Genomic DNA, 26,197 nt, shown 5'->3' with positions numbered 1-26,197 from the left:
GATGTGTTTGAACAAAAATATAAACATACACAAAATATGCATAGAAACAGGTGGATCATGTAGTACATAGTGTGCTTTGTTAGCCCCCTTTTACCCATTTCCTCAATCGTCAAGACCACCACAGAGCAGGCATTATTTGTGTAGTGACGCTCACGTAGTGGTGGAGTGTTACTGAGTGTTGCACAAGTAAATGGAACAAAAACCACAGCAATAATGCTGTGTCTGATCCACTCACACCAGCACAACACACACTACCACACCACCACTACATCAGTGTCATCAGTTTCAGTGCTGAAAGTGATCCACCACCAAATAATACCTGCTCTGTGTTGGTCCTGTGGGTGTCCTGACCATTGAAGAACAGAGTAAAAGGAGGCTAATAATGTATGCACAGAAACAGATGGACCCAGTCTGTAGAAGTACAAAACAAACCCACCTATGTGGTAGATGGACCTGATAAAATGGAAAATGAGTGAAGAGACAATGAGATTTACTTTAAAAAGTGGTTTGTGTGTGTGTGTGTCCTGGTTTCTATCACCACCACTGAATCAAAACTTTAAATATCTTTGCTTACATCTCTAAAACTAAATTCTGCAAAAATATTTGCAAAAATTTAAATGTCCCTTTTAGTGCAACACAAGTCAGAAGATGTAACAGACATTAGCCTGTCATTAGCCTGAAATCTCAGAATTTGGATAAAGGAGGCTTGAAACAGTGTAAGAGGCTTACCACACTTTGACAGAAACCATTTTATTAATACTTTTTCAGTTTTTCCCCTTCAATATTTTCGTTCCAAATAAATGTACTGTATAACACAGCCAAAAACCAAAACTTGTCTTTACTAAAATCATAGATTTTACTATCACCACATCACCAACCTCAATTAAGAAAACACAAAATTTTAAATAAAACTGTAACCACTCTCCGCTATCAGAAGTTCATTTATTTGACTAACTGTAATAACTGCATACTACTTCAGGGTTCATCGTGAATAAAGGATAAGCACACCAAGAAGTGAATAATTGTAGTTTCTCACAGAGAGAACATTTGCAGATTCATAACTTTGGAAATTCACACTTGTTAAGTTAGTGCAGGAGTTAATAATGGTTGGTTTTTAGATATATAAGAGAGTCTAAAACAAAGAAAAACAAACAAGAGATCCGTTTTTGTGCATCTGAACTTCACGGATGAACATCCTCAACAGTCATGCACCGTTTACATTGTATATTTTTTCATATCATTAATATTTATAAAAAGCCGACAGACATGGGTCGAAAGTATTTTAGGTGTTTCAGATTTATAAAAAAAGCTTGTGACCAATCTTAAGAAAACATTCAAAATGTTAAGAATATTTCTAGATTATCTATACAGTGTTCATAGAAGCCTAAATCAAACAAGGCAATATTTGGTCCACAACTGAACATCAAACTCACAGCTGCATCTTAATTCAAGGTCAAAGTTTTATCATATAAGTTCACGTGTCTTTCTTGCTGTATTTGGGTAATAGCTGAGTTCTAATGAATTGAACAAGTCTGGTTTCTGTAAGAAACGCAACGATGACCACACCCAGTAAACAAACTGCTCCAATGGTGATGTGCGCCAGCCTTAGCAACCAGCCGCTGTCACAGCACAACATACGCTGAAATACACACAGAAGAAAAACAAATCAGATGCACTGATTTTACATAACAGACCTCACATAAATATTAACTGTTCGCAGCTTTACCTCTGAAAAGCCTGTGAGGACAAAGCTCATCATGAGGGCGATCAGCAGAGCAGGATGTGGGTGGAGTCCAGATAGAGGGGTGTGGACACTGTGCTGGAAGTAGCGGTGTATGTAAATTAGACTGTGCATGATTCGCAGTCCCATGTTACAGCAGTTTGCCAAAATGAAGCCCATGCCCCCAAACAGCCAAGTCAGCCAATAGGAAAGCAGCAGAAAGGATGCAGACAGTCCCAGCATCACTAGGTTATACCTACAAACAAACCAATATTATTAAGACATACTTGCATATTTAAAAAACAAATGTTTAGAAAATAGCTACAAAGACAAACCTGTCCACTTCCTCTTTGCTCATGGCAGCAAAGACAAAACACTCTGTTACACCATTGATGGCTAAAAGAAGTACGTAGAAACTGTAGCAACGCAAAAGAGAAGGCCCTGAAATAAGCAAAAAAAAAAATGTTATATTACCATAAAATGCTAAAAAAACATTACTATTACAGGTAACTTCATACAGTCCTGTGCAAAAGTCAGAGACCATCCTTTATTTATTTTTTACATTTCCAATCAAAATATAAATACAAGTTATTCATTTTCATGAGCTGTTTCTGATAAGATCGGATATAATCCACTTGTATAAGGAAGGAGAAAGTTCAAAGGAAAATATGTGAAAAAATGAAAACAAAACAAAAGAAAATGGGACTCTTAACAAATCTAACAAGACCAGGAGGACCATGAAAACTGTCCCCATCAGATAAACAGTGCTTAAAGCTTTTATCTTTGAGAGATAGGAGAAAAAAAAGAATCAAGCGCCAATCTTTCTTCAGATCTGAAAAAATATACAGGTGTTTCTGTCCATCCTTCCACTGTGAGAAGGTGACAGCACCATGAGTCTGAAAGGATGTGTACAAAAAGCCATTACTAAGAAAAGAAAAAAGTAAAATAAGATGAACACTTGCAAATCAAACAAAGAAGTTGCCGATGTGCTCAGAACAATAAACTGGCCAGATCTTAGCATCACTGAATGTATTTCAGATTACTTGGATTGTGAGAAGCAGAAAATGCAACCAAATACCAAGACTGAACTTATTCTTAAAGTAAGTCTCCTGCAAAGAATGAAAGCTGTACTAAAGGAAAATGGTGGACACAACAAATGCTAAAAAAAACTGATACTATATTTTCCTTGTTGAGTCTTCTGCATAATCTTCCATTAAATAATAAGTATGTAACGGTTTTCTGCTGGTGCAAAAAATGGTGTGGTCTCTAGACTTTTGCACAGTGCTGTATATCCAAAATGGTCATTTTATCCATCCATCCATCCATCCATTTTCCAAGCCGCTTCTCCATCAGGGTCGCGGAGGGGTGCTGGAGCCTATCCCAGCAGTCATCGGGCGGAAGGCAGGATACACCCTGGACAGATCGCCAGTCCATCGCAGGGCAGACAGACAGACACAGTCGCTCACACATTCACACCTAGGGGCAATGTAGCATATCCAATGGGCCTGACTGCATGTCTTTGGACTGTGGGAGGAAACCAGAGAACCCGGAGGAAACCCAAGCAGACACATGGAGAACATGCTAACTCCACACAAAGAGGACCCCGATCATGGTCATTTTAGAAAAAGAAAAAAAAAACTTTTTAATATGTGACTTTGAAAATGTCCATATACATTTTGGGGCCTCTGTCTGCGTGTGTACCTGTATATGTGTGTTTGTTTTACCTGTCCCGCTGCTCAGAAGTCCCCCCCCATACATATCGAGGGCCAGGTAAGAATAGGAGTAACCAAATGCAGTGATAATCAGACCAATCAAGAGAACCAGCTTCAGCAGACATTCCAGTACATTTGATGCTATGGAAACCTCCTCCTGTGGACCAAATAACACTCATTATTTCCATCCAGGCTCGTACTTTACTGGCTGAATGGCTCAGGGCAAGTGTGTTACTGGTTGCACTGACCTGTTTCTGCTGCCGTACGTCCTGCCCTCGCTCCAACACTTTGGCAAAGAACACATAGAAACTCTCCTCAATTGGCAGGAAGAGAAACCGAGCCACCATTGAGCCAAGATTGTTCACTATATCATACACCCCTAAAGAAAAAACAGACCTGGGGAAAGTGAGTCAAACTGACATAAAAATATGACTTAAAGCTGCTTTCTACCAAAATGAATGTACTCACCCTGGTCTCCAAAGTTGAGCACATTCAGGAAGGTCATTACATAACGCTCGCCTGAAACATACATTTTAATCAAAATACCTTTGACATTTGGGGAAAATGCACATATTAAAAATGTGATGTAAGTATATACACACTTTACCTTCTGTGAGTATCTGTTTGAGGAAGGACTGTTTGAAGAAACTCCAAGTCAGTGTGGCAAGCTTCCAGTTTATCAGAGGCTACACAGACAAACACCAGCATTTGTCTTAGAGAGGGTCACTTCATTTTTTTAAATGATGATATAGATGTATTGTAGTGATTATGTACTGTAATAGTTTATTTTAGCACTTGGTTTGGGTATAGTAGTACTTTAGCGAGTATTTTACCCTCTATCTGCAGGTCATTCTGTCAGCGGAATGCTAATTGACATGGATATTTTTCATTAATATAATCAAATAAATGATTTTTCCCCCATAGGTGTGTTATCACATTAACTGGGACACTGTAGGGGGAAAAATATGGTGAAATTGTGTGACTCTGTGTTGAGCTACTAGCAAGAGGGGTGAATTGGAAGAGGGGGGTTTGAATTAGAGACGGGCAATATGGCAAAAAAATGATATCACAATACTCCAAAAGGTTTTCATAATACACCATATGTCACAATATTTTTTTTATCTTATAAATTGGAACAGACAAAGTAGAGACACATTTAAAAATACAATCAAAAACTGAATCAAGTGGTTTGTATTTAACATTTCACATACTGTACTGCACTAAATTAAACCAATTAAACTGGACTATTTAAGCTCTCTTTGTAATTAATTGGCTGAAATTGCATTATAATATCTAAGATGTGCTCAGATATGCATACAGTGATGTAATGTAATTAACGATAAATATTGCCATATTTCCTAGGCCTAGTTAGACGCCCCCCTCCAAACACACAGTTCTCACTTATCAAGATGGCTGTGATTAGATGCTACAGGAAGAAGACTCAACATTAATCTGCATAAACAATCTATTTCTCTGTTCTAAAGTGAGCTTTTTACGTTGCTTTACTCTTCAAATCACTAATCACTTCAAACTTTACAAGCTGAGAGCATATTCAAAAGAATACATCACTAATAGAATTGTTGCTGAAATAAATTTTTTCCTGTGGTACCAAAAGCCAGCAGATCACAGCTATTCCTGATAGGAAGGAGGAAAAACATCAAGAGGTGTAAATTTTAAGTATAACTTTTACCTGTCCGTTCAATCTGGTGGGCAGCAGCTGTGAGACGTGATCCAGAGGGAAGGACTTTTTCTTTGCCTCCTCAGAACCAAGGAATTGGAGGAAGTAGATGATGTAACAGAGAAGTAGAAATCCTGCATACACACACTATAAACACATATACACACAGGTTACAAAGATACAGACACAGCAAAAGAAAGAAAACAAAACACCACACAGACATCTAACCAGCTTACGTACATACAGACCCTCACCTGGGCAGCAGAGAATATGTAGAGACCCCAATCAGGAGCAGAGACCACCATCACCACAGTGACAAGACATTTAGCAATCATTGCTAAGCTTTCAGCAACCACCTGTAAAAAGAATTTGAGGACCAATCAAGAGAGTTTTTTTATAAGATAGATGTAAGTTGTATGGCACCCTTAACTTACAAATTAATGGGCCTATATCATGGAAAACAAAACATTCCTTGCTTTTTAAATACGAGAATTTGTATGTAAACAGTATGTAAACACTGTAAAAGTTTCAAAAGGTACTGTTCATTCCCAGCCCACACAGTCCATACATGACAGTCATGCTGCAAAAAGCAGCCCATGCATGTATGTATGTATTTTCAGCCTACAGCAATTTCAGCCCCTTCCATTCATGCAAAAGTTACACAAAGTGTTCCAGCACAGACCGCTTTTCGAATATGGGCACAATACATGATGAACACAGAACAGAGATCAGAGGTCAGAGGTCATTTATAAATGTCAGCAACAAAACCACCTTGTTTAAATTTAAATGATAAAAAGAAATAGAAAATGGTCATGTACTAATTAAAGATATAAGTGGGTCTCACGGGAAAATAAAATTAGTTCATGAAATACAACAATGACTTCTGAGCTGATAAGAAAGAAACTTGGAAGAAACTGGAAGAAACTTGCATACTCATAAAATCTGTGGGTGAATGAGGAAAGCTAAACTGCAGAGACATAATGCCATTCTCAAAGAACAGATCTCAACCTACAATAATGCTATGAAAAGGTCCAGACATTCAAACCTCTGTAGTGTAATTAATAAACTAAAAGATAACACCAAAGTCCTTTTTTTCCACTGCAGGCTGACTAATTAACCTAACTAACTTCTCTGCTAGTGTGTCTCATGCATTTAAAAATTTGCAAGTTTGCAAATTCATTTTCCAAAAAGAATGGTCTCTCTTGGTATTCATCTTTTCAATTTGATCTGTCTGCCTTATATGATTTTAAAGGAACATTCATAATAATTGCTTTATCACCTGTCTGTAAAGCACTTTGAGCTCCCACTGGTATGAACCATGTCCTATAAATAAAGATGGTATTATTATAGAAGAAAATGTGGGATATGGACCCTAGAAAGTAGTGTCAGTAAAGACAGTCTCACATGCCTTTAAGCGGACGAGCATGTGTGCGTGTGCAAGGACCCAGAGCGGCTCAGCCAGCAACTCCATAAGAGCAGCCAGGCAAAAGAATCCCACAGCAGGGACGTAATGTGGAACAGCCTCAGGATCTGGAGCCTTGAGCAGCCACCACCACACACACACCAGCAGCGCACCCCAGAGACAACCAAGTGGGAGCCTGAGAACCAAAAACAGAAAGTAATTCATTTTCTTTTCAAAATAGCTGTAAAAGCTTTATATTTCATTTATAAAGACTTTACTTCAAGGCTGCTAGTTATGGGCTGTTTCTACTGGCTAAATTCTCAGTTTTCAAACAGCAGCAGCTGTTCATAATTTTAATCAGCATTACTGGCTGTCATGTTTAAAGGCAGGGATAGTGACATGTCTCCTAAATGATGTTTACCATGATTGACTATTTATTTTGAAATAAAGCAGAAAAGCAGAAGTAATGAGTGATGAAATTCTATTATGCTGTGAGGGAACACAATGGACAATATTGCTGACTGAATGTAAACCATTCCAAGTCAATCATGAATCAGCAATTGTACATGTAGATTGGCTAATTTCCATATATGATGCATAAAGCTATAACTGGTTTGATTAAGCACGAGTGGGGGGTGTGCGCTCCCATCTGCCCCCTTTTTTGTCTTTCTTTCTTTCCTTCTTTGTCTCTCAACTTTTAGAGTTTTAGCTGGCTGATTTCTTTCTTTAAGTCTCTGCGTGTGAGGGAGTCCATTCCTTTAATTATGTTTCCTTTTTCATACACCTCAAAAAAATATTTTCTTGTTAAATTTTATATTCTAACTTTTGGAAATCAATGTATGGTCTTCTCTTTTTGGGGGGTATACTGCGTCACAGAAATTATGAGTGGATGTTTTTCATGCATTTCCATTTTTATCTTAGTCACGCTGTGGTAAATCACCCAACATCCCGCTGTAAAAAGCGCAATAAAAACAAACTGAATACTTACGTAAGCCACAACAGGTTGATGACTTGTCTCCAGTTACGCCCCTCCCCTTCACCGCTTAGACACGCCCTCCTGAACGCTTCTCTGGACAGGAAAACCAGCGTGGTGTACAGAAGCATCAACCTGAACACAAGCGCTTTAGTGAGTCTCAAAGTAAATGTACAACATAATCGCTAACGACGATTAACCAAAGTAGATAAGTCCAGCACGTACTGCCGGCGTACCTGACGTTTACTACACCTATTAATTCCTTGGACACGAAGCGCAGAGTAAAAGCATTCAGGAAGAAGGTGAGCAGGCGGAACATCACCTAAATATAAAAAAACCCAGTCAGGTTAGCCCCACTGCTATGCCTATTTACGTGTAACAATATACTTAAACGCTGGAACGTCAGTACCTGAAGCAAGACATTGTAGGATGCAAGAGTTGATGCACTCTTGAGATCGTCCTGGGAGCCCATGGTAAACTGCTAAACTCTGCTCTCACAGTTCAGAGCAGGTAAACCCACCGGGCGCAAAATTCGCCTCTCAGATTATTGGTTTGTATGTTTATCTGTCATTGTAAACATCAATACATGCGCTGCTGTATTCCAGCAATTACACAAAACACTCACAACGATCCTAACACAGCTGACATGCTGGCAAAATACAAAACACGGTTTACTTCCTGATCACTGAAAAGACACGTTCTTTCATAATAAAAGTGCAGAAATTTAACCACTACAAAATAATCTCGGTATAAAACATTGCGAGCGGACATTTTGGTGGATATTATATAGTTTACATTATGTGTGTAAACTGTAGTCCTCCAGAAAAAGTCAGTTGCTCCTGAGTCCAGTCCTAGTACACATGCACTGCACCTTCCTGTTCAATGGCAGCTTAACTTTTTAATATTTATTTTTTAGATATGTGTGTTATTTTTTGGAATGCTTTTCGAATTATAATCGTATGCTCCCAACACCTGATCCGTATAATTAACCTCTTCCCAAGGTGAAAATGAAACTACGAATACGTTCAGTGAGCGTCGGCTACAGCGACGATGTGGGGAAACACAGGAACGCGTATTTCGCTTGAACAATGGGACTTTTATTTTGACGCGTGGTTACAACGACGCGACTGAAACTTTCGAACAGGAAACGTGTTGAGAAGCAAAGCCGAGCTTGCTGATCGGGGAAGAAGTAAAGCAGGTTTTAATGATATTTACTCTCTGTGCTAAGACGTCTGTAACGTTGCCTAACTTGTCGCTTGGCGAGCTAGCAACAACAGCGTGTAGCTTTTATATATGTTTTGCCCATAACGGTGATTAAAAACAAGGCAAGAAAGATGTGTGAGGATGTTTATTTGAGCCTAAGCCACACAAGAGAATCCTGATCCACATAAGGAGTTTTATGACTGTCGATGAGCATTCCTGAAAGGATCAGCCACCCATGATTGAGTTTATGGTCAAGGCCGTATAGATTTATTTGAGTTGATAGGTGGTTCTGGAGATCGAGGGAACATGGTGAACCCGGCAGACATTTTTATCGCAACTGCCCAGAAGTTCCTGAGTTGTGGGAATAAAAAGAAACGACTTCCTCCATCATCATGCCTTGATTTAGCTGTCCAGATTTTAGCAGTGAACCTGGGACTTAAACCAGCCGTTTTGTACGACAGCAACGCTGCATCTGCGGAACAAATCTTGCACTATGTGAACTCGCTACAGGAGATGGGATTGCTGTCTAGAGCGCTGCAGATCGTCTCCATCGATGGGAACACTCTTGTTGTGAACTCTGGGCTGATGAAGTCACACCTGGCAGACCTGCTCCAGAAAAGGAGTCTTATCACTGTTGATGTTTGTCCATGGAGAGAGCAGCCAACCCTGAGTGGCATGGGGGGTAAAACTGAGGACATGGTCAAAGACATCTTGGCATTTTTGAGCAAAGAAGAGACGCATTCTTCGGTCAGTGTGTTGGGTGAGGTGCTGTATAGTCAGTGGAACCTGTGCACTCTTTTTGGGGTCCTTCTGGGATATCCTGCTTCTTACTGGTTTGATCAGGCCCAGGGCTTTGAGAACTGTCTGAGTATGACACCACTGGTGGTGAACAAAGTTTGGGTATCCTGGCAAACAGCTGATGGAAAGCACTGCAGTTGTATCTCCTCTTTCAGTGTTCCTGAAATACTGTGGTCAGAAACCTACACTCACATAGAGCAGTGGAATGAGCTTTTGAGACAGAGATTTAGCAAACAAGCTGTTTTGTCTGAGCTCCATTTTTCAAAGGAAACAGTTGTTTTGCCCTTTGTAACTTTGTGAGTGCTTTTTAAGTTCCCTACACATTTACTTGAACCTTCAGTTGACTTCAAGGCTCTGTATTAATAATCAGACATTTTTTTAAATACATATTAAAAAATTTATTTCTAAGGTAACAACATCTGAAAGATGAGACATCTTCCCTGCATTACATGGCAGCATTCAATAATGGAGAACATTTTAGTTCCTCTCAGAATACATATAGTAACCTTAAGGTTTCAGTAGAACTCAATGAGATACTGACTGAAAAATAAAATATGCTAAGTGATTGATCTGAGATTATGTAATCCATATTCCCACTTAATGTAAATGCTACACAACTGTGTTATGACTCTACAATAAATATATATTTTACATGTTTAATCTCTTTAAACACTTCAAAATGAATCTGTGTCCAGTAACCTTTCTGTTGGGTATATAACAGTCAATAAACAGGTTAAAAATGTTTCCAAGGGCTTAACAGCACTACCCATTTCAGCACTATCCTGACATCACCTCTGTGTGATGTACATTTCCTTGATGCTACCATGTTAACCTGAGTTGCAAATAAACATAAGGTCTCACTCACAGGTGAAAATGACAAAGATATAACTAAATTACCCACAGTTTCCCAATTTTCCATCATTAATTCTGCTCCTCTTCTACATTTTCAGTAAATAAAACCATTAAAATTCAGTTACTGTTAACAAATCAGCCACTTAACAGTTCTAGTTTTTCTGTTATTTCCCTACTGAGTTAGAGTCCAAATGCTTTACAGGAACAGCCATGAAGTAAAACAGTACAGACTGTGTGAAACAAGCTTTCAGAGTCAAGAGGAAAGCAGTTCCATCCGTTTATCCATCTCAGCTGGTATTGAGGGTTGGAAGCACTTCTCCGCAGCGTGCACTCACTTTAAGCTCAGCAAGGTGGTCAGCCCTCGTGGTGCCAATGTTCAGGATGGCCACTGGGATTAGTCTTTCACTGGCCGCTAATAGGAAACGGTACCCGGAATACACCTGGACATAACAGCAGGTTTACTTTTAGTAAGGTACCAAGTAATTTATATATGTACACATACACACACACACACACACACACACACACACACACACACACACACACACACACACAAACACACACAGATAAGTAGGACAATGGCAAGTGAAACTGTTGTAGACACTATTTGAACTACAGTCTCTGTCCAAAAATATGACTACACCTGACCTTCACAACTACATGAGCTACATGGACATCTTTTTTTCAAAACCATGGGCATTAATATATAAATTTAGCCCCTTATGCAGCTCTAAAGGCCTCTGCTCTTCTGTGAAAGTGTTCTTGGAATTTGTGCCTATTCAGTCAAAAGAGCATTTTTGAGTTCAGGCACTGATGTTGCATCAGTTGTTCTAAGCTTCAGAACTTGGCAGCCCTGATCTGTGAGTTTGCAAAGAACCACTTTATGGCTAAGCTGTTGTTGCCCCTAGACACTTCCATTTCTCAATAACAGCAATTACACTTGACAGGAGCAGATCCAGAAAGGCAGAAATTTATGCTGACATGTAGCAAAGATGGCATCCTAAAACAGTGTGACACTGAGCTCTTCAGCACAACTCATTCCGCTGCTATTGTTTGTCTATGGAGATTTGTATATACCTGTTAGTAACAGCTGTGGCTGAAACACCTGGAATTAATAATTAGGAATGGTGTCTACATACTTTTGTATGTGTAAGAAGTGAAATGTGCCTGTTTGTCAGACTAGTAAAGCCTGTCACCCAGCATGCAGGAATCCATGCCCCTCTCTCAACAAGGGCAAACTGAAAAGTCTGTTTGTTTTTTTTTCTTCTTTTTTTTTCTGCCAACAAATGTGTCTGACGAACATTAAAAGTCCTTCACTGTACAGTTCTCTGAACAGGAAAAAAATGGTTTGGTTAGTCTCCCCTGGGTGGTTGATTAGCCAGAATTCTGATTAAAGTAGTGAAATAGTGAGGTTTCTCAGTCAAGTATAATGACAGGCAAAGAGTTTTATATTAAAGGGTGATAGTTTTTCGACATTGCTTAATATAAAGATCACATAGCTGTGCCAATATTTCAGATAGGCAAACTAAGATATCATCTAAATTTGTCAGTTACTGGTGTGAGGAAAACTTTGCCAGTCAGTTACTGCTGCTCCATTGAATCTGGAATGGAATATTTTAATAAGAAGCTGGCGAAGAGGAAACCAACTTAGGCCTCGTGTAGGAAACATGAGACGCAGCAGTTACTTCGCCCCAAAGAACTCAAGCAGTCTCTAAGCACCAATTCTGAACAGGCAAAACAAATAGCTTGCTCCATAGAAGCAGTTCATTCTTTTTGCTTGAATGCTACTGATGCTCATACCGGACCATTCAGAACAATCAGTGCTTACCTGCAGTGAAGATCCAGCAACGAGTACAGCATCACACTCAGCCAGCCTGTCGTGCACAAACTGCACAGTCTTACGATCAACTGTATCACCAAAAAATGTCACTTGAGGTTTGAGGATGCCACCGCAAGACTGGCACGCTGGCACCCTGAAGTACCGCACCTGCTCATCCTCCAGCAGCACATCTCCGTCTGGTGCCACTGCCCCTGCACTTGCCTCCCACCCGGGGTTCAGAGCAGTAAAGCACTTCTGCAGCTCCTCACGGGCAGTCAGCTGACCACAACCCAGACACATGACCCTGATACATATGCACAATAATTACATCCAAATATGACTTTAAAATCAAGTTAACAGACAGTACCAGTCAAATGTTTGATGCCTATGTCTGAAAGTTTTGAGTGGGTGCTGTATATTACAATTTAGGATTATGCAGGGTCTTGCCCATCATGTGCTCTTAAATGAAAAAGCTCAGTTTATGGGCTTTTTCTACATAACTAATGTAAAGGGTAAACGTTTTTTCTTACCTATGAGAACAGCCATGCAGCTCAGTAAGCCTCTGCTGTCCTGCCTTTGAATGTAAAGCATCTACATTCTGAGTGACAAGCCAGTGAATTTTGCCCTTCTCCTCCCAGTCCCTCAGGGCATAGTGAGCTGAATTGGGCAGGTGGGAGGAGAACTGTGGCCAGCCCACATAGTTCCGGGCCCAGTAGCGCTGCCGGGCTTTTGCACTGCGCAGAAATTCTGAGTGCTGCATAGGCCGGCGGTCTGTCCGTGCATAAAGCCCCACACCCTCTGACCGATAATCAGGGATTCCTGATTCAGTGGACAGTCCTGCTCCAGTTATCACAAACAGACGTGAGGCTCGGGTTACAAACATCTGGAGCTGCTCCAAAGAGCTCCTGTTGACTGAGCTGCTGGCTGGAACAAAATCCAGAGCACCAGCATAAACACAGGAGGCCCGTTTTCCTATGGCCAGACATGGAGGCAGAGATCGCCATGACAGCAGCATCTGGAAGCAAACTCAAAGTTAGACTGTACTTAAAAGAATAGTATGTGAGATAAAATGGATGAATAGTTTTCCCCTTTCCCCAGTTGGAGTCAGGTAGCCAAAACAAGTTTGGAATCTGAAGTTTGCTTTTTAATTTTGCACTGGAACTACATGGCTGAGTAAAGGAAGCCGACACCTCAGCAATCCACACTGTGCAAACTACTATGTGTAAATCATCACCCCTGCCTACAACCACTGTTCAGTAATTTCATAAAATTGTGCTTTTATTTGAGATTACAAATGTGGTTTCTGACACGCTGTGATATACTGTTATCTAAATTAATGAACAACACGTAGAAAATAAAGTAACTGCAGCCAACTTAGTTGGAACTCTAATGAACTGCCCATTTTATAGCCAAGTTAAGCTAAAACCTAAGACTTGATGTCTTTGCAGATAAACTACATATGAGCAAAGGAAAAATCACGCAAACTGTTTTTGTTCTCAGCAAACTCCTTTAAGCTGTGAGATTCCAAATGTACCAAAATGAAGACTGTCTTGGTTTGAAGTGAACTTTTAGTATTGTTATTATGAGAGGCAAATCCTGCCAAAAAGGAAATAAAAATGAAAACAATAAAATGTATATGCAAACCTTTTTGCCATTTTTTTCCAAACATCACAAATGTCCTGCCAAAATTTAAAATAAAATGCCTTTATTTGCAATTTCATTTTTCAGATGAGCATGAGCCATTTGTAACAAAAATAAAAAATAAATTGAAAACGCCGATTTGTCATATCATTTTAGTCGTTATTCTGGTTTTTCACGGCCAAATCTAAAATGAAAAAGCTAACAGACAAAAGAAAACACAAACTTCACTTTGGCTTTTCTTCATGAAACGCAGAATACGTGTCAAAACAAAAATCAAAACGCAAAATTTACTTTCTTATTTCTTTTTCATAGCGATCGGCTGCAAATCTGACAAAATTAAAATGCAAATGCAAAATGGATAAATCAACAGCAAAGTGACAGTTCGTAATTCTGTTTTCGTCATGGACACGCTTTAACTGTCAGAATGAAAAGGAAAATGAAAATGAACATCAGCGCAACCTGCTGGAGATTCACTTTTCATTTTCCAGTTTTCTATTTCTTTTTCTAACTGACCAACATGCAAATATATATTAATTAGCACTAGGCGGGGCTATGGGGTACATTTTAGGACAGCCCCAGCCGTTCGCGTCAGAATCGCCAACATTCCTCAAGATAAACGACTTAGAGTCTCCAGAAAAAACACCGTCATGACTCAGATCTGGTGAAACTGAACATCAGACCAAACGGCCTCAGAGAAAAGGTATCAGACCAAACAGCCTCAGAGAAAATATATCAGACCAAACAGCCTCAGAGAAAAGTTATCAGACCAAACACAAGCCTGGTCAAGCACAGACTGGTTCGTATGACTTAGAAAACTATGGTGTATCTCAATATAAATGCCAGTGTAACATTTTCACAGTTTTTTCTTCCGCTGTTTAGTCTGATACCTTGTCTCTGGGGTCACCCAGATCTGAGACGTGACGTGTTTTTCCACAGACGGCTGAGGATGTCCTAGAATGTACCCCATAGCCCCGCCTAGTGCTAATTAACATTTGCATGTTGGTCAGTTAGAAAAAGAAATAGAAAACTGGAAAATGAAAAGTGAATCTCCAGCAGGTGACGCTGATGCTCGTTTTCATTTTCCTTTTCAGTCTGACAGTTAAAGCGCATCAGCACAGAGAACAGAATCACAAACTGTCACTTTGCTGTTGATTTATCCAATTTATCAGTTTCGCAGCTGATCGCTATGAAAAACAAATAAGAAAGTAAACATTGCATTTTGATTTTAGGTTTGACACGAATTCTGCGTTTCATGAACAAAAGCCAAAGCCAAAGTGAAGTTCGTGTTTTCTTTTGTCTGCTAGCTTTTTCATTTTAGATTTGGTAATAATAATAATAAAGGCATTTCATTTCATTTTCAATTTTGGTAGGATATTTGCGCACATGTTTGGAAAAAAAATGGCAAAAAGAGGTTTGCATTTACATTTTATTGTTTTCATTTTCGTTTCCTTTTTGGCAGGATTTGCCTCCCATAGTGGTAATATCCACTCTTGTTTTAAAAACAAAACAAAAAAAAAAAAAAACACCTCACTGACTCTACATTTTAGACATGGAGTAAGTCGATACAAATAAAACAGATCTTTAAGATTAATGCAGGATTTTTCTTATAAATACGCAACCACTACACAGCCCGTCTCTAACTACTAGCGTTAAAGCCAAACGGCAGTCGATTCATCATTTAAATAGGGTAATACGCCTAATTCTAAGCTGGAAATGAGCATCATGACATACTCCATATGATATAATAAGACAGTCAAAAGAAAAGACAGAGTATTTTATTAATAAACGGTCACCCTATGAAATACAATACACATTCATAGTTTTGCGTCACTGATTAAAACATTTGATAAACATGTCCCTTCTTCACGAATAGGCTACACTGTTCTTCCTGGGCTGACATATGAGTAAAAGCAGACTGAACACTCAGAATGTGCTTACTAGATGTCCTTTTGACTGAGTCTCACTTCATGAGCTCAGTAACTCCTTCACTTCGTCATGCTGAACTCGGTTGTATAGAAACATAACCTACCAGTTCCTCACAACTCTGCATAACGTCCAGCCTGCTTGACATACAATAACCGTCCACACGCTTTGTTAACCGGCTGAGTTTCATCATTTATCAAGTCCAGTTGGAGTCTTACAACTGCACAGCAGCGAAACCAAGTACAAACTTACCGATATAGAGAATTTTGTCCACATAGTTACTCAACTACGGCGCTCACATTGCTTGTGTTGTAATGGGTGACCGAAAAGCATTTCCGCCTTTAAATGAACGAGTGCATTTTGGGAAATGTAGTTCTGTAGCGATTCGGCCGCTTTTGTCTCAATACTTGATGCAATCACGAGAAGCTGCGACAAATCACTATTAAAACCGATGGTTTCTGACTTATTTGACCAGTGGTCGCTCGCCCCTTGTGGATAAAACAATCTTAACCGCTTAGGGACCTGAAACCTCAGTCCAAATGGGATTGGGAATGGACGTCACGACTGGTAATCACGTAAATCCACATGTTAATCATCTCTGGGAACGTATTTAGTGAGACCGTTAGCTATAGATCAGTCAAAATCAGGAAAAGCATGTTGAAAAGTTGGTGTTTTTCAGCTATTCTAAACCAGCCTAGACTGCTGAACCCTGCCACAATGGCAGATCACCCATAAAACACTGGATTATAACTCCACATTCCCAAGCACTATGCATGTCCCCAGCAATACAGTTAGATAATAGCAGTATTAAGTCATTGTGCAGTGGAAAGAAACAAAAAAAAATAGACTATCCTGATGTCACATGCAGTCTTCAGGTTGTTCAGAATATGCTGCAGACATCTTGGTTGCAAAACTTCAGAATGTCTGTTTAAAATAAACAAAACAACCTACAGTATTATTAAGTAATAATAATATTTACATTGATCTTTACACATATAGTCACCTTTTAAATTTCTGTTGACAATGAAGACTACTACAAAAGCCATCTTACATCAGGCAGTGACTATAAAAGTATGTGTGTATGATGTCTCACCTGAATCTGTGCAGTTAAAGATGCTTTCTGCTTGAGAAGAGAACTCATCTCCCAGTATAGTACGGTAGTCCATATGACTGGTATGAACTAGACACTGAGTAGCATCTTTAAAGAGCAGGTCACTTTCACCGTACTGCTGAGACTCAAAAAGATGAAACTCAGAATCTAGACGTGTTGCAGTGTTCTCCTGAGGACAGAAAGAAATGCTGCTGACTAAACTTCACATTTTGAAGATTAACATTTCAGTGATGTTACAATCAATAAATGTCTAACATTCCTGATGAAAACAGCCTTGTATGGATATACAAGACATCAGAAAAAACAGAAAGAAAAAAGCTATTTTAATCACAATAAAATTACATAGAAACCATATAATTTTATTGTTATTACCGTTTAGTATACACAGAAAGTACTGTAATGTTCATGTTACAACAGAAACTGCAAAAAGCTTGTATTACAAAGCTCTTGATCAAATAAAGGACACAATGTTGAGACCTGTGACTTCATGAGGAAGTCATAGATGCGAGCAATGAGTACGGGTCTGGTCATGACGGTGTTGGGAGGGATGGCTCCCAGGTTACAGGTTCTCCACTCTGTCACTGCAGCTCGGCCTCCATCCTCACACAATAACTCAAAATCCCACGCAAGCCAGCCCTCGTCCCAGCCACTGCTGTTCAGATCTGCCCATCAAACATAATGAGAATGTCGCAAACTGGCCATAAAAGGCAATAGACACTAAAATGCAAAAGCTTGAAACTTTATATTGTAAGTCATAAATTCTTGTATGTCCAAAACAGTAACTTTATAGAAAAGGCAGTTGCTGTTTTCAAAATGTGTACAAATAAGTTAGTAAGTAAGTAAGTAAATAAATAAATGGAGGTTTCATTAGCCTCACACATTCGGGATAATACTTTCTTGGTAAATGTGAAAACTATTTTGGGTTGCTATTGTGAGGAACCAAAAAGACCTGTAGCAAAGTATGCAACCTCTGACACATATTACAGGCTAAAAGTGCAATCCATCCTACATTCGATGTTGACCTCCAAGTTATGGTGCTCCATAAAAGCAACATCTCCATAGCTTTTACCACTGGGGTCTCCAACCAGACACCTACAACAGAATAAACACTGTTGCATATCTATAGGGTCTATAGAGTATCTATCAGTGTCTATCAGACATGGATGGTGTCATTGTACTGAGAGGCCTGATAAACATTTGCTTTCTCTCACCTCAGTGCTCCCATGTTTCCATAATAGCGCTCATTGTGATTGTCAGAGCAGCGTTTCGTGGCAGCTTCCTCTGTCCCACCTACACACACTTTGCACAGGTTGCCCTGACCTCCAGGCAAACAGCCCTTCCAAAACACCTCAGAATACACTGTGATCACAGATATACCACAGCTAATCAGACAATCAATAAGACAATATTAATTACATTGAACTAAACAATTATAAAATAAAAACATCATATAAATCATGATAAGGTTATAGATATTATATATAGTTATGTTACATAATACACTTCTAATAATTCTTCCTTTTGGGAGGATCTGTAGTACCTTTGTTTGGTTCACAGGAGGCACTGTTGTTACGTTCTGCACTCAGTGTGTGTTTGGCAGGCAGTACCCAGCCTGCAGGGCTATACATGTGACCATGGCAGGAGCGTCGACCATCCATATTACCAAAATACACATTTCTACTGGAGCGACGTACCACAGCCACACCGTACAAGAACGGCAGATCTACATGGTCAAAGAGGACATATGTGTCAGGTGACAGCTTTTAGACAGCTGTGCAATTATATGGCTGTGAACATGTGCATATAGGGATGATTTGCATACTAAAAGCTTTTGTCAATCTTAAAGCTTGTCTGGAGTTAACACCATTTTGTCAAAATTTCAATATAATGAAATAAGTAATGTAAGGTGTTTTAAATGATAGGAGCCAGGGGTCACAACATCTACAGTTTTTACTGGCGTAACATAAATCCACACATCCTTTCTTTGTGTACTATTAAGAGCATTTAAGAGCAAGTAAACAGCAAGTTACCTGCAGGTACCAGTTTACACAAAACATCTCATGACTAAATCATAACTTTCAAAAAGATGGGTTTGATGCTTGTGAGCTTTTTGCTGGAAAACACTTTTGAGAGCATCTTTAACAGTAAAAGAAACAAAAAAAGAAAAAGTCTTGACCTGCGTTCAAAAACGGTGGTTGCCAACCCTGGACCTGAAGGCCCCCCTGCTCTGCACATTTTAGTGCAGGGGTGGAATCTCCAGTCCAGAAGGGCCAGATTCTTGCACAGTTTGGTAATAAACACCTAATTCAGCTTCATCAGTTAATTACCAGGTTTGGTTGGTGAGCCAGAATAGCGTAATCACCAAACTGTGCTGGATTTTGACCTCTAGTTCTAGTGCTCTACGTGTACCAAACACAGGTGATGTAACTACTCAGCTATTAACAAGCCTTTTATGTTTTGCAGTGGGTGTGTGCAGGGATCCTTCAAGGACCAGGGTGGGCATCAGGCAATGTATTCATAACCACCTTTCAGCGGCCTTCAGACCCTGTTTCTCAAGGGTGGTGCATCTTTTATAAGAATGCTTTCAATAATATTTATTTCTCACTTAGTTATTTTATGCTATACGTAAATTATGCTGAAAAAAATCTATTTTAAATATATTTACATATAATACAAGTAATTGTAGATGAGATCATTCACACCATTTACCTTTAGTCTCAAAATGGCCTTCTCCTTGAGGGAATTCACACTTCTCCCCTTATGGACAAAATGTATAAAAATACATACACTTAGTGCTTTGTCAGGTACACTTACCTTGCATCTACACTCATTGTCCAGTTTATCAGCTTCACTTACCACAGAGTGGATTTTGTAGGACAGACTGTAGTCAATTTGTATCTCTGAATACCATGTTTGCCTCTCTTCACTCTGTTCTTCAATGTCAGAACCCCCACAGAACCTGTATTATTTTCAGGGTAGATCATTCTCAGCACTGCAATGATACTAACGAGGTGGTGGCTTGTTAGTGTGTATTGCAATGTACAGGTGGATCAGTAACAACAGCACTGCTGGAGTGTTTAAACACTGTCCACTCTGTTAGATATTCTTTACCTTGTTGGTCCAACTTGTAGATGTAAAGTAAGAGACAATAGCTCATCTCTTGCTGTACAGTTTGTGTTAGTCATCCTCTAGTCCTTCAACAGCAGGATGCTGCTGGCTGGATGTTTTTGGTTAGTGGACGATTCTCAGTTCAGCATTGACATGGAGGTGTTTAAAAACTCCAGAAGCACTGCTTTGTCTGTTCAACTCGTACCAGCAAAACACAGACCACCATGTCAATGTCACTGCAGTACAGAAAATGATCAACCACCAAAATAATTAATGCTCTGTGGTGGTCCTGTAGGGGTTCTGACCAATGATGAATGGGGTAAAGGTGGAATAACAAATTATGGGGAAGAGAAAGCCAGATTGACCACAGTCGGTAATAGTACAGCTACAAAGTGCATCAATATGGTACATGATGATAAATGGGGAAAGAGTATAGATACCAATGAAGTGCACAGTGAGTGTATATGCACAATACATGAGAGCGAAGAAAAACATGTACTAAATTAGCAAAAAATCCATACTGCATGGGATTTTGTTCACCATAATACTCAGTCACTACAGGTACAAGGCCACACTTCCCAGCTATGAAGGTGTGTGTAGCATCCAGGGACACAGCATCCACTTCATCTTTCTGTAAGAAAACAGAAAAGACTTTCAACTGATTGTCTGCTTAATCTGATTATATAATTAACAAGCTATAATGTTGTCTCAGTATGTGAGTTTACACAAAGGATGGGGCACAGAGCAGCAAAACTCATTACCATCAAATTGTACAGTGACTACCTAAAAAGCATTTTATCCGTTTATTATATCTGATAACAGCATATTTTTTCACTACACCTGCATAATTATGCAAACCACTGTTGATATGCAACAACAATGGTTGCTTTACAGCTAGTTTGTAGTGGAACAACTTTTTGGTGAAAGAAACATCCAGTATAAAGAACATTTGCTTAATTTATTCTGTAAAACTGTTATATAAAAGCAATAGAATACAAAACAATAGAGACTGAGTGTAATCACTAGGGATGCAACATGATACTTTAATTGATACCAAGAAATATTTGCTTAAACTAAAATTATTAGTATTAAGTAGATATTTGGATCAGACTGACATTTCTAACTTATATTTGAAGAACAGAAGAAGAATGTTTAGGCAATACTGAGCTACTGTGCTAAAATGTTTACATTTTGTTCAGTTTACTGCATTTTTTACTAGGTATGCACCAATCCAAACTTTTTTCTCCTGATACTAATTCCAATACCTAAAATAAGTACATCAGCCAACTTTTAAGAAATTTTGGTAAGTTTCTTTTTATAAATGAGGCATACTGGTCACTATGAACATCTGTTTTAAGCTGTTTTATTATCACTAAATCACCCAGTAAATCACATAAAAGTTATTTTAAAGTCTACATTAAAAAAAAAAAAGTTAAAATTTGAAATATAAGGCTTTTAGTGTAATGTGGTTTGCAAGAGTGGCTTTTATTCTGGTACTCTGAAAAAGTGTCCAGTGTTTTGTAAAGAAATTTCATGTTTCATATATTTCACATGTGCAAACAAACACTTCTTTCATCTGCTTAAACAAACAAGTTTCCCTGTAATGTAAGCATTCATAATTATTACCTGTATGTAGAGCATTCAGTTTCATTTGACACATTTAATACGTTCAGTATCAGTGCTGATACAGAGTATATACAAAAAGTGTACTGGATTGGTGTATCACTATATGTAACCCTCTATAAATGAAGGTTATATCAGCTCTGTAATGCTAATCAAGGCATATTCAGATACAACCTCTACATTTTATGTATTGGATATGTGCATTGACCCACAGTTCTCATATTGGTGCCCTCCCTAGTGATTGCCAACACATTCCCCTTACATGTTGCTTTGCTTTATTACTGTATTGTTTTCACAAATGTTTAAACAATTAAGTGAAGTTAATTATGTTTGCCAACAGTTAGCTTTGTCTTACTGGACCTTGATCATCTCAATGCAGTTGCTCATGGACGAGGCTCTCACACACACCAGAGGATCGGATTTAATGCTGAGAGCCCACTGCTCACACTTCTTCTGTTCAGCATGACTTATACAGCACCACCTCACCACACTGTCCTCCAGTGAACTACCTAAACACACGTGAAATGCTATGCTGATAATCAGAGAATATACAAAAAGATAATGGCCACAGGAACACACACACACACACACCCCTTCTCTCATGCTTTCCATTCACAAACACACAGAATGTACCTTCGTGTCCTAGGCCCTTGAGCAAAGCAACATAATCCAGTCCCAAAATCTGACTGATGTCCATGTCTTCTTGCAAGATGGATAGTCTCTCAGTCACGTCACTGAAGAGCAGGTCATTTGCGCCATAAACTGATGAATTAAAAAGCTGGAAACGCTGACGTTCTCTCCCCCTCCATCCAAACGCCATCTAATAAACAGATTTAAAAACTATTAAAAGACATTGAAAAGGATTACAGAACGAAGGGAACCACTTGACAGTTGACAGAAATTAGAGGTGGATTTTTGTGCATCATTACAACCCTACCACAGACACATAAAGATTGCAGATTTCACCTGAGCCGCTGTCAGGAATTTGCGGGCAATCTTGCGGTTGTTAATTCGTGTGACCACACCACTGCCAGGGCCACGCCCAAGGTTGCACTTCCTGAAACTGCTGAGAGGAGCACGAGTACCATCTGTGCACAATAACCTATATTCATCCTTCTCACTGTCTATAGGGGAGAGAGATTGAAGTATAGACAGGGAGAAAGGGGAGCACGGAGGGAGGAAGAGCAAAGAAGAAGGTAAAAGAGTTACCTCAGCAAACATTACAAGTTATACAGTGAAGACTGATGAACAAAGAAGCATAAAGTAAACATTAATATTATCAGATATTGTGATTTGTGTTAACCATCTATGCTGTCCAGAGCTGTATGATCCAGAAAAGCCACATCGCCTGCTCCATACTTTAGACACCTGGGAGACAAAGAGATTGCATGTTTATATTAATAATAGTATGCGAGCAGGTGGAATTGACTACCCAGGGTCCCCAAGTGGAAAGAAACTCACAGTAGTAGTCCAGTTTTCACTTAGCGGTAGATAAGGAGGAATAAGACTGGAAACTTGTGAAATGCCAATGTGTCAGAGCACAGTTAACGCTAGATTATTAGGTACAACTATCTAGTTGTGTACTGGAAGATTAACCGCTCTGATATACAGGTAAATGTGACCATTCTAATAGCTGTGTCTGTGTGCGCAACTAAAGCCATTTATGACAATGGTGTTCAGCTCCAGTACAGGGGACCTACTTCCCTGCCCAAACCAGATGTAGTACATCAAGTATTTATCAAGTTCTTCATGAGCTGGATGAAATGAGTTGAGGGCAAATACTTGAAATTGTGTCAGGCAGTGGGTCCCCAGGACTGAGCTTAACAACCACCTGTATAAGATATGCTATAAGGGGTGGGTAATATGGCAAAATATCACATTACAATATTTAAAGACATGATACACTGTATGTAGTATGCTATTTTAACACACAAAGCCACAATGCACTGATAGTGACATTTGAATATACAGTAGGTATGAAAAACTTGATTTCAGTGGTTCATATAGTGTGCTGCACTACATCAAACAGGAATAATAATAACCTCCTTGTAATGAAACATGGTTTGTGTCTGTTATGTACAGATGATATCCAAGATCGCAATAGCCAAATTTATCACAACAATGAAAAAATACCATTATATTCCAGTCCAACTCCCAATTTAACACTAAATGATGTATATCTGTACAGGTCCAGCGTTGAGCATTATGGTACTACATAAAACCATTTCAAATTAACTACCAGTAATCAGAGTAGAATACCCTTTTGTAACAATGTGGAATTAGAATACAGTTATCATTTTTAAGGATTACTTTATGGGTTACATTTTTGATTTGGCAATATTAAAAAATAAACTGCATAATAGCTGTGTCACTATGATTAGCATAAGTTGTGACTGGAAAAAAGTGTGTGGTATGAGGGCTACATGCTTAAACTTGGAACAGACACAATGAAGTGTTCAACCAACTAGTATATAGAAACAAGTAAAATTTTAGCATAGGGTTATACACCATATTGTCAAAAGTATTCAGTCACCCATCCAAATTACTGAATTCAGGTATTCCAATCATTTCCATGGCCACGGGTGTATAAAACCAAGCAGCTAGGCATGCAAACTGCTTCTACAAACATTTATGACAGAATAGGTCGCTCTCAGGAGTTCAGTGAATTCCAGCACAGTATCCGTGATAGGATGCCACCTGTGTAACAAGTCCAGTCATGAAATTTCCTCGCTACTAAATATTCCACAGTCGACTGTCAGTGATATTAAACAAAGTGAAGTGATTGGGAACAACAGCAACTCAGCCATGAAGTGGTAGGCCATGTAAAATGACAGAGAGGGGTTAGTGGATGCTGAGGCGCATAGTGCACAGACGTCGCCAACTTTCTGCAGAGTACAGACCTCCACCTCCAACTTCATGTGCCCTTCAGATTAGCTCAAGAACAGTGTGGAGAGATTTTTATGGAATGGGTTTCCATGGCTAAGCAGCTGCATCCAAGCCTTACATCACCAAGTGCAATGCAAAGGTTGGTTAGTGTAGTGTGGTGGTTGGTTAGTGTAGTGGTTAACACCTTTGCCTTCTACACTGTAGACTGGGGTTCAATCCCCAACCAGGGCAAGCACCCTACACTATACCAATAAGGGTCCTTGGGCAAGACTCCTAACACCACCTTGGCCTACCTGTGTAAAATGATCAAATTGTAAGTCGTTCTGGATAAGAGCGTCAGCCAAAATGCCATAAATGTAAATGCAAAGTGCCGAATGCAGTGGTATAAAGCACCGTCACTGGACTCTAGAGCAGTGGAGATGTGTTCTCCGGAGTTTAGTGGTTGCCAGGACAACGGTATTTGTCTGACTGCATTGTGCCAAGTATAAAGTTTGGTGGAGGCGTGATTATGGGGTGGGGTTGTTTTTCAGGAGTTGGGCTCGGCCCCTTAGTTCCATTGAAAGAAACTCTTAATGATTCAGCAAACAAAGACATTTTGGACAATTTCATGCTCCCAACTTTGTGGGAACATTTTGGGGACAGCCCCTTCTTGTTTCAACATGACTGCGCACCAGTTCACAACGCAAGGTCCATAAAGACATAGATGAGCGACTTTGGTGTGGAAGAACTTGACTGGAGAGTCCTGACCTGAATCTGACAGAACACCTTTGGAATTATTTAGTGCGGAGACTGCGAGCCAGGCCTTCTCGTTCAACATCAGTGTCTGACCTTACAAATGCACTTCTGGAAAAATGGTCAAAAATTCCCACAAACACACTCCTAACCCTTGTGGAAAGCCTTCCCAGAAGAGTTGAAGCTGTTATAGCTGCAAAGGGTGGGCCAACATCATATGACATCCTATGGATGAAGAATGGGAGGTCACTCAATTTCATATGCATGTGAAGGAAGATGGGCGAATACTTTTGGAAATATTGCGCATGTCAAAATAAGTCCAAAAGCAATTCAGAAGTATTCAGAATAGTTTACAGCTGGGATTACGTCACTTTTACTCGTTACCTGAGTGCCCCTTGGTTGTGGTAGAATGGTTCACTGTGAGAAGTTTCACAGTGGGCGTTCCTCTGTGGATTGTATGACTTTTGACCCTGGCACTGGGAACAGAGGCTGATTGCCATGGCAGCTGCTCCAGGCACACAGCTGACACTGAAGAAGGCACTAACCGCTGGCAGAGCACAGACAGAGAGGAAGCACTCCATGTTATACTCAACACTTGCAGACCACATCAAATAAATCTCAAAACTTTTAAGCAAGAGCAGGACAGACTTCTTAAAGAGGAAACACAGCACATATGAAACCATATTAAAACTTTTACCAAACAAAACATACCATACAACTGCTCCTTATAATAAGTATAACAGTGTTGTTGGTTGAACAACTATATTTTGATGGAGATCCCCCCAAGTCCAATGGCATAAAAAAAGATTTTAGATCTTTAGATTTTTTCCAAATAAAAGAGACGTCCAAAACTTCCAAAATGAGTGGCAGAAATGTATTTTCTTTCCTAACATATCTTATGATTCAGTCCAAATATCATCCAGCCTGTGTTTATTACAAGCTGTGTTTGTTTTGTACAGAAACAGGCTGCTTTTGTTAGAAAAGTTTTTTTTTTTTACCTTTCAGACTTATATATA

General features: G+C 39.4%; 4 protein-coding genes across 4 annotated transcripts in view; 1 reads left to right on the top strand and 3 right to left on the bottom strand.

Moving 5' to 3' along the window:
• Positions 1 to 717: 717 nt before the first annotated feature.
• rft1 (RFT1 homolog) lies at positions 718 to 8,150 on the bottom strand. Its single transcript, XM_017719252.2, has 13 exons — positions 7,895 to 8,150; positions 7,722 to 7,807; positions 7,501 to 7,620; positions 6,519 to 6,708; positions 5,365 to 5,466; positions 5,123 to 5,257; positions 4,040 to 4,118; positions 3,901 to 3,951; positions 3,681 to 3,811; positions 3,445 to 3,589; positions 2,056 to 2,161; positions 1,727 to 1,976; positions 718 to 1,639 (listed from the first exon to the last, which is right to left on the bottom strand). Exons 1-13 carry the CDS (start codon positions 7,955 to 7,957, stop codon positions 1,475 to 1,477), a joined length of 1,623 nt encoding a protein of 540 aa, XP_017574741.1. The 5' UTR covers positions 7,958 to 8,150; the 3' UTR covers positions 718 to 1,474.
• A 475-nt stretch (positions 8,151 to 8,625) lies between these two features.
• c26h1orf74 (chromosome 26 C1orf74 homolog) lies at positions 8,626 to 10,166 on the top strand. Its single transcript, XM_017719237.2, has one exon. The coding sequence runs from the start codon at positions 8,995 to 8,997 to the stop codon at positions 9,784 to 9,786; it is 792 nt and encodes a 263-aa protein (XP_017574726.1). The 5' UTR covers positions 8,626 to 8,994; the 3' UTR covers positions 9,787 to 10,166.
• On the bottom strand, positions 9,870 to 16,579 carry sirt4 (sirtuin 4). The gene is made up of 4 exons (XM_017719225.2): positions 15,974 to 16,579; positions 12,688 to 13,172; positions 12,167 to 12,461; positions 9,870 to 10,778 (listed from the first exon to the last, which is right to left on the bottom strand). Exons 1-4 carry the CDS (start codon positions 15,995 to 15,997, stop codon positions 10,626 to 10,628), a joined length of 957 nt encoding a protein of 318 aa, XP_017574714.1. The 5' UTR covers positions 15,998 to 16,579; the 3' UTR covers positions 9,870 to 10,625.
• Positions 15,555 to 26,197, bottom strand: part of zgc:172271 (uncharacterized protein LOC100000381 homolog) — a 14,297-nt gene continuing 3,654 nt past the window's right edge. Inside the window, exons 5-17 of the mRNA XM_017719216.1 lie at positions 25,566 to 25,728; positions 22,867 to 22,931; positions 22,530 to 22,687; positions 22,197 to 22,383; positions 21,924 to 22,072; positions 20,481 to 20,571; positions 19,542 to 19,589; positions 18,373 to 18,555; positions 18,044 to 18,191; positions 17,842 to 17,924; positions 17,310 to 17,494; positions 16,815 to 17,001; positions 15,555 to 16,645 (exon numbers count right to left, since the gene is read on the bottom strand). Of these exons, the coding sequence (XP_017574705.1) occupies positions 16,602 to 16,645; positions 16,815 to 17,001; positions 17,310 to 17,494; positions 17,842 to 17,924; positions 18,044 to 18,191; positions 18,373 to 18,555; positions 19,542 to 19,589; positions 20,481 to 20,571; positions 21,924 to 22,072; positions 22,197 to 22,383; positions 22,530 to 22,687; positions 22,867 to 22,931; positions 25,566 to 25,728 (1,691 nt within the window). The 3' untranslated portion in view covers positions 15,555 to 16,601. The remainder of the gene's footprint in view (positions 16,646 to 16,814; positions 17,002 to 17,309; positions 17,495 to 17,841; positions 17,925 to 18,043; positions 18,192 to 18,372; positions 18,556 to 19,541; positions 19,590 to 20,480; positions 20,572 to 21,923; positions 22,073 to 22,196; positions 22,384 to 22,529; positions 22,688 to 22,866; positions 22,932 to 25,565; positions 25,729 to 26,197) is intronic.

The sequence above is a fragment of the Pygocentrus nattereri genome, chromosome 26 (genome assembly GCF_015220715.1).
Source record: "Pygocentrus nattereri isolate fPygNat1 chromosome 26, fPygNat1.pri, whole genome shotgun sequence".
NCBI lineage: Eukaryota > Metazoa > Chordata > Actinopteri > Characiformes > Serrasalmidae > Pygocentrus > Pygocentrus nattereri.
The sequence above is the reverse complement of the archived record's forward strand: the minus strand, read 5'-3'. Positions and strand labels throughout refer to the sequence as shown.

What these genes read in the sequence shown, in the direction of transcription:
- rft1 (XM_017719252.2), bottom strand. Translation starts at nt 7,957, where the DNA reads ATGGGCTCCCAGGACGATCTCAAGAGTGCATCAACTCTTGCATCCTAC. An exon ending in CCTACAATGTCTTGCTTCAG is followed by an intron (nt 7,808 to 7,894) that starts GTACTGACGTTC and finishes TTTTATATTTAG; the next exon opens with GTGATGTTCCGCCTGCTCAC. An exon ending in ACATGCTCGTCCGCTTAAAG is followed by an intron (nt 5,467 to 6,518) that starts GCATGTGAGACT and finishes TTCTTTTTACAG; the next exon opens with GTGGTTGCTGAAAGCTTAGC.
- c26h1orf74 (XM_017719237.2), top strand. Translation starts at nt 8,995, where the DNA reads ATGGTGAACCCGGCAGACATTTTTATCGCAACTGCCCAGAAGTTCCTG.
- sirt4 (XM_017719225.2), bottom strand. Translation starts at nt 15,997, where the DNA reads ATGTGGACAAAATTCTCTATATCG. An exon ending in GGACAAAATTCTCTATATCG is followed by an intron (nt 13,173 to 15,973) that starts GTAAGTTTGTAC and finishes GTTTGCTTCCAG; the next exon opens with ATGCTGCTGTCATGGCGATC. An exon ending in CTGCATGGCTGTTCTCATAG is followed by an intron (nt 12,462 to 12,687) that starts GTAAGAAAAAAC and finishes CATATGTATCAG; the next exon opens with GGTCATGTGTCTGGGTTGTG.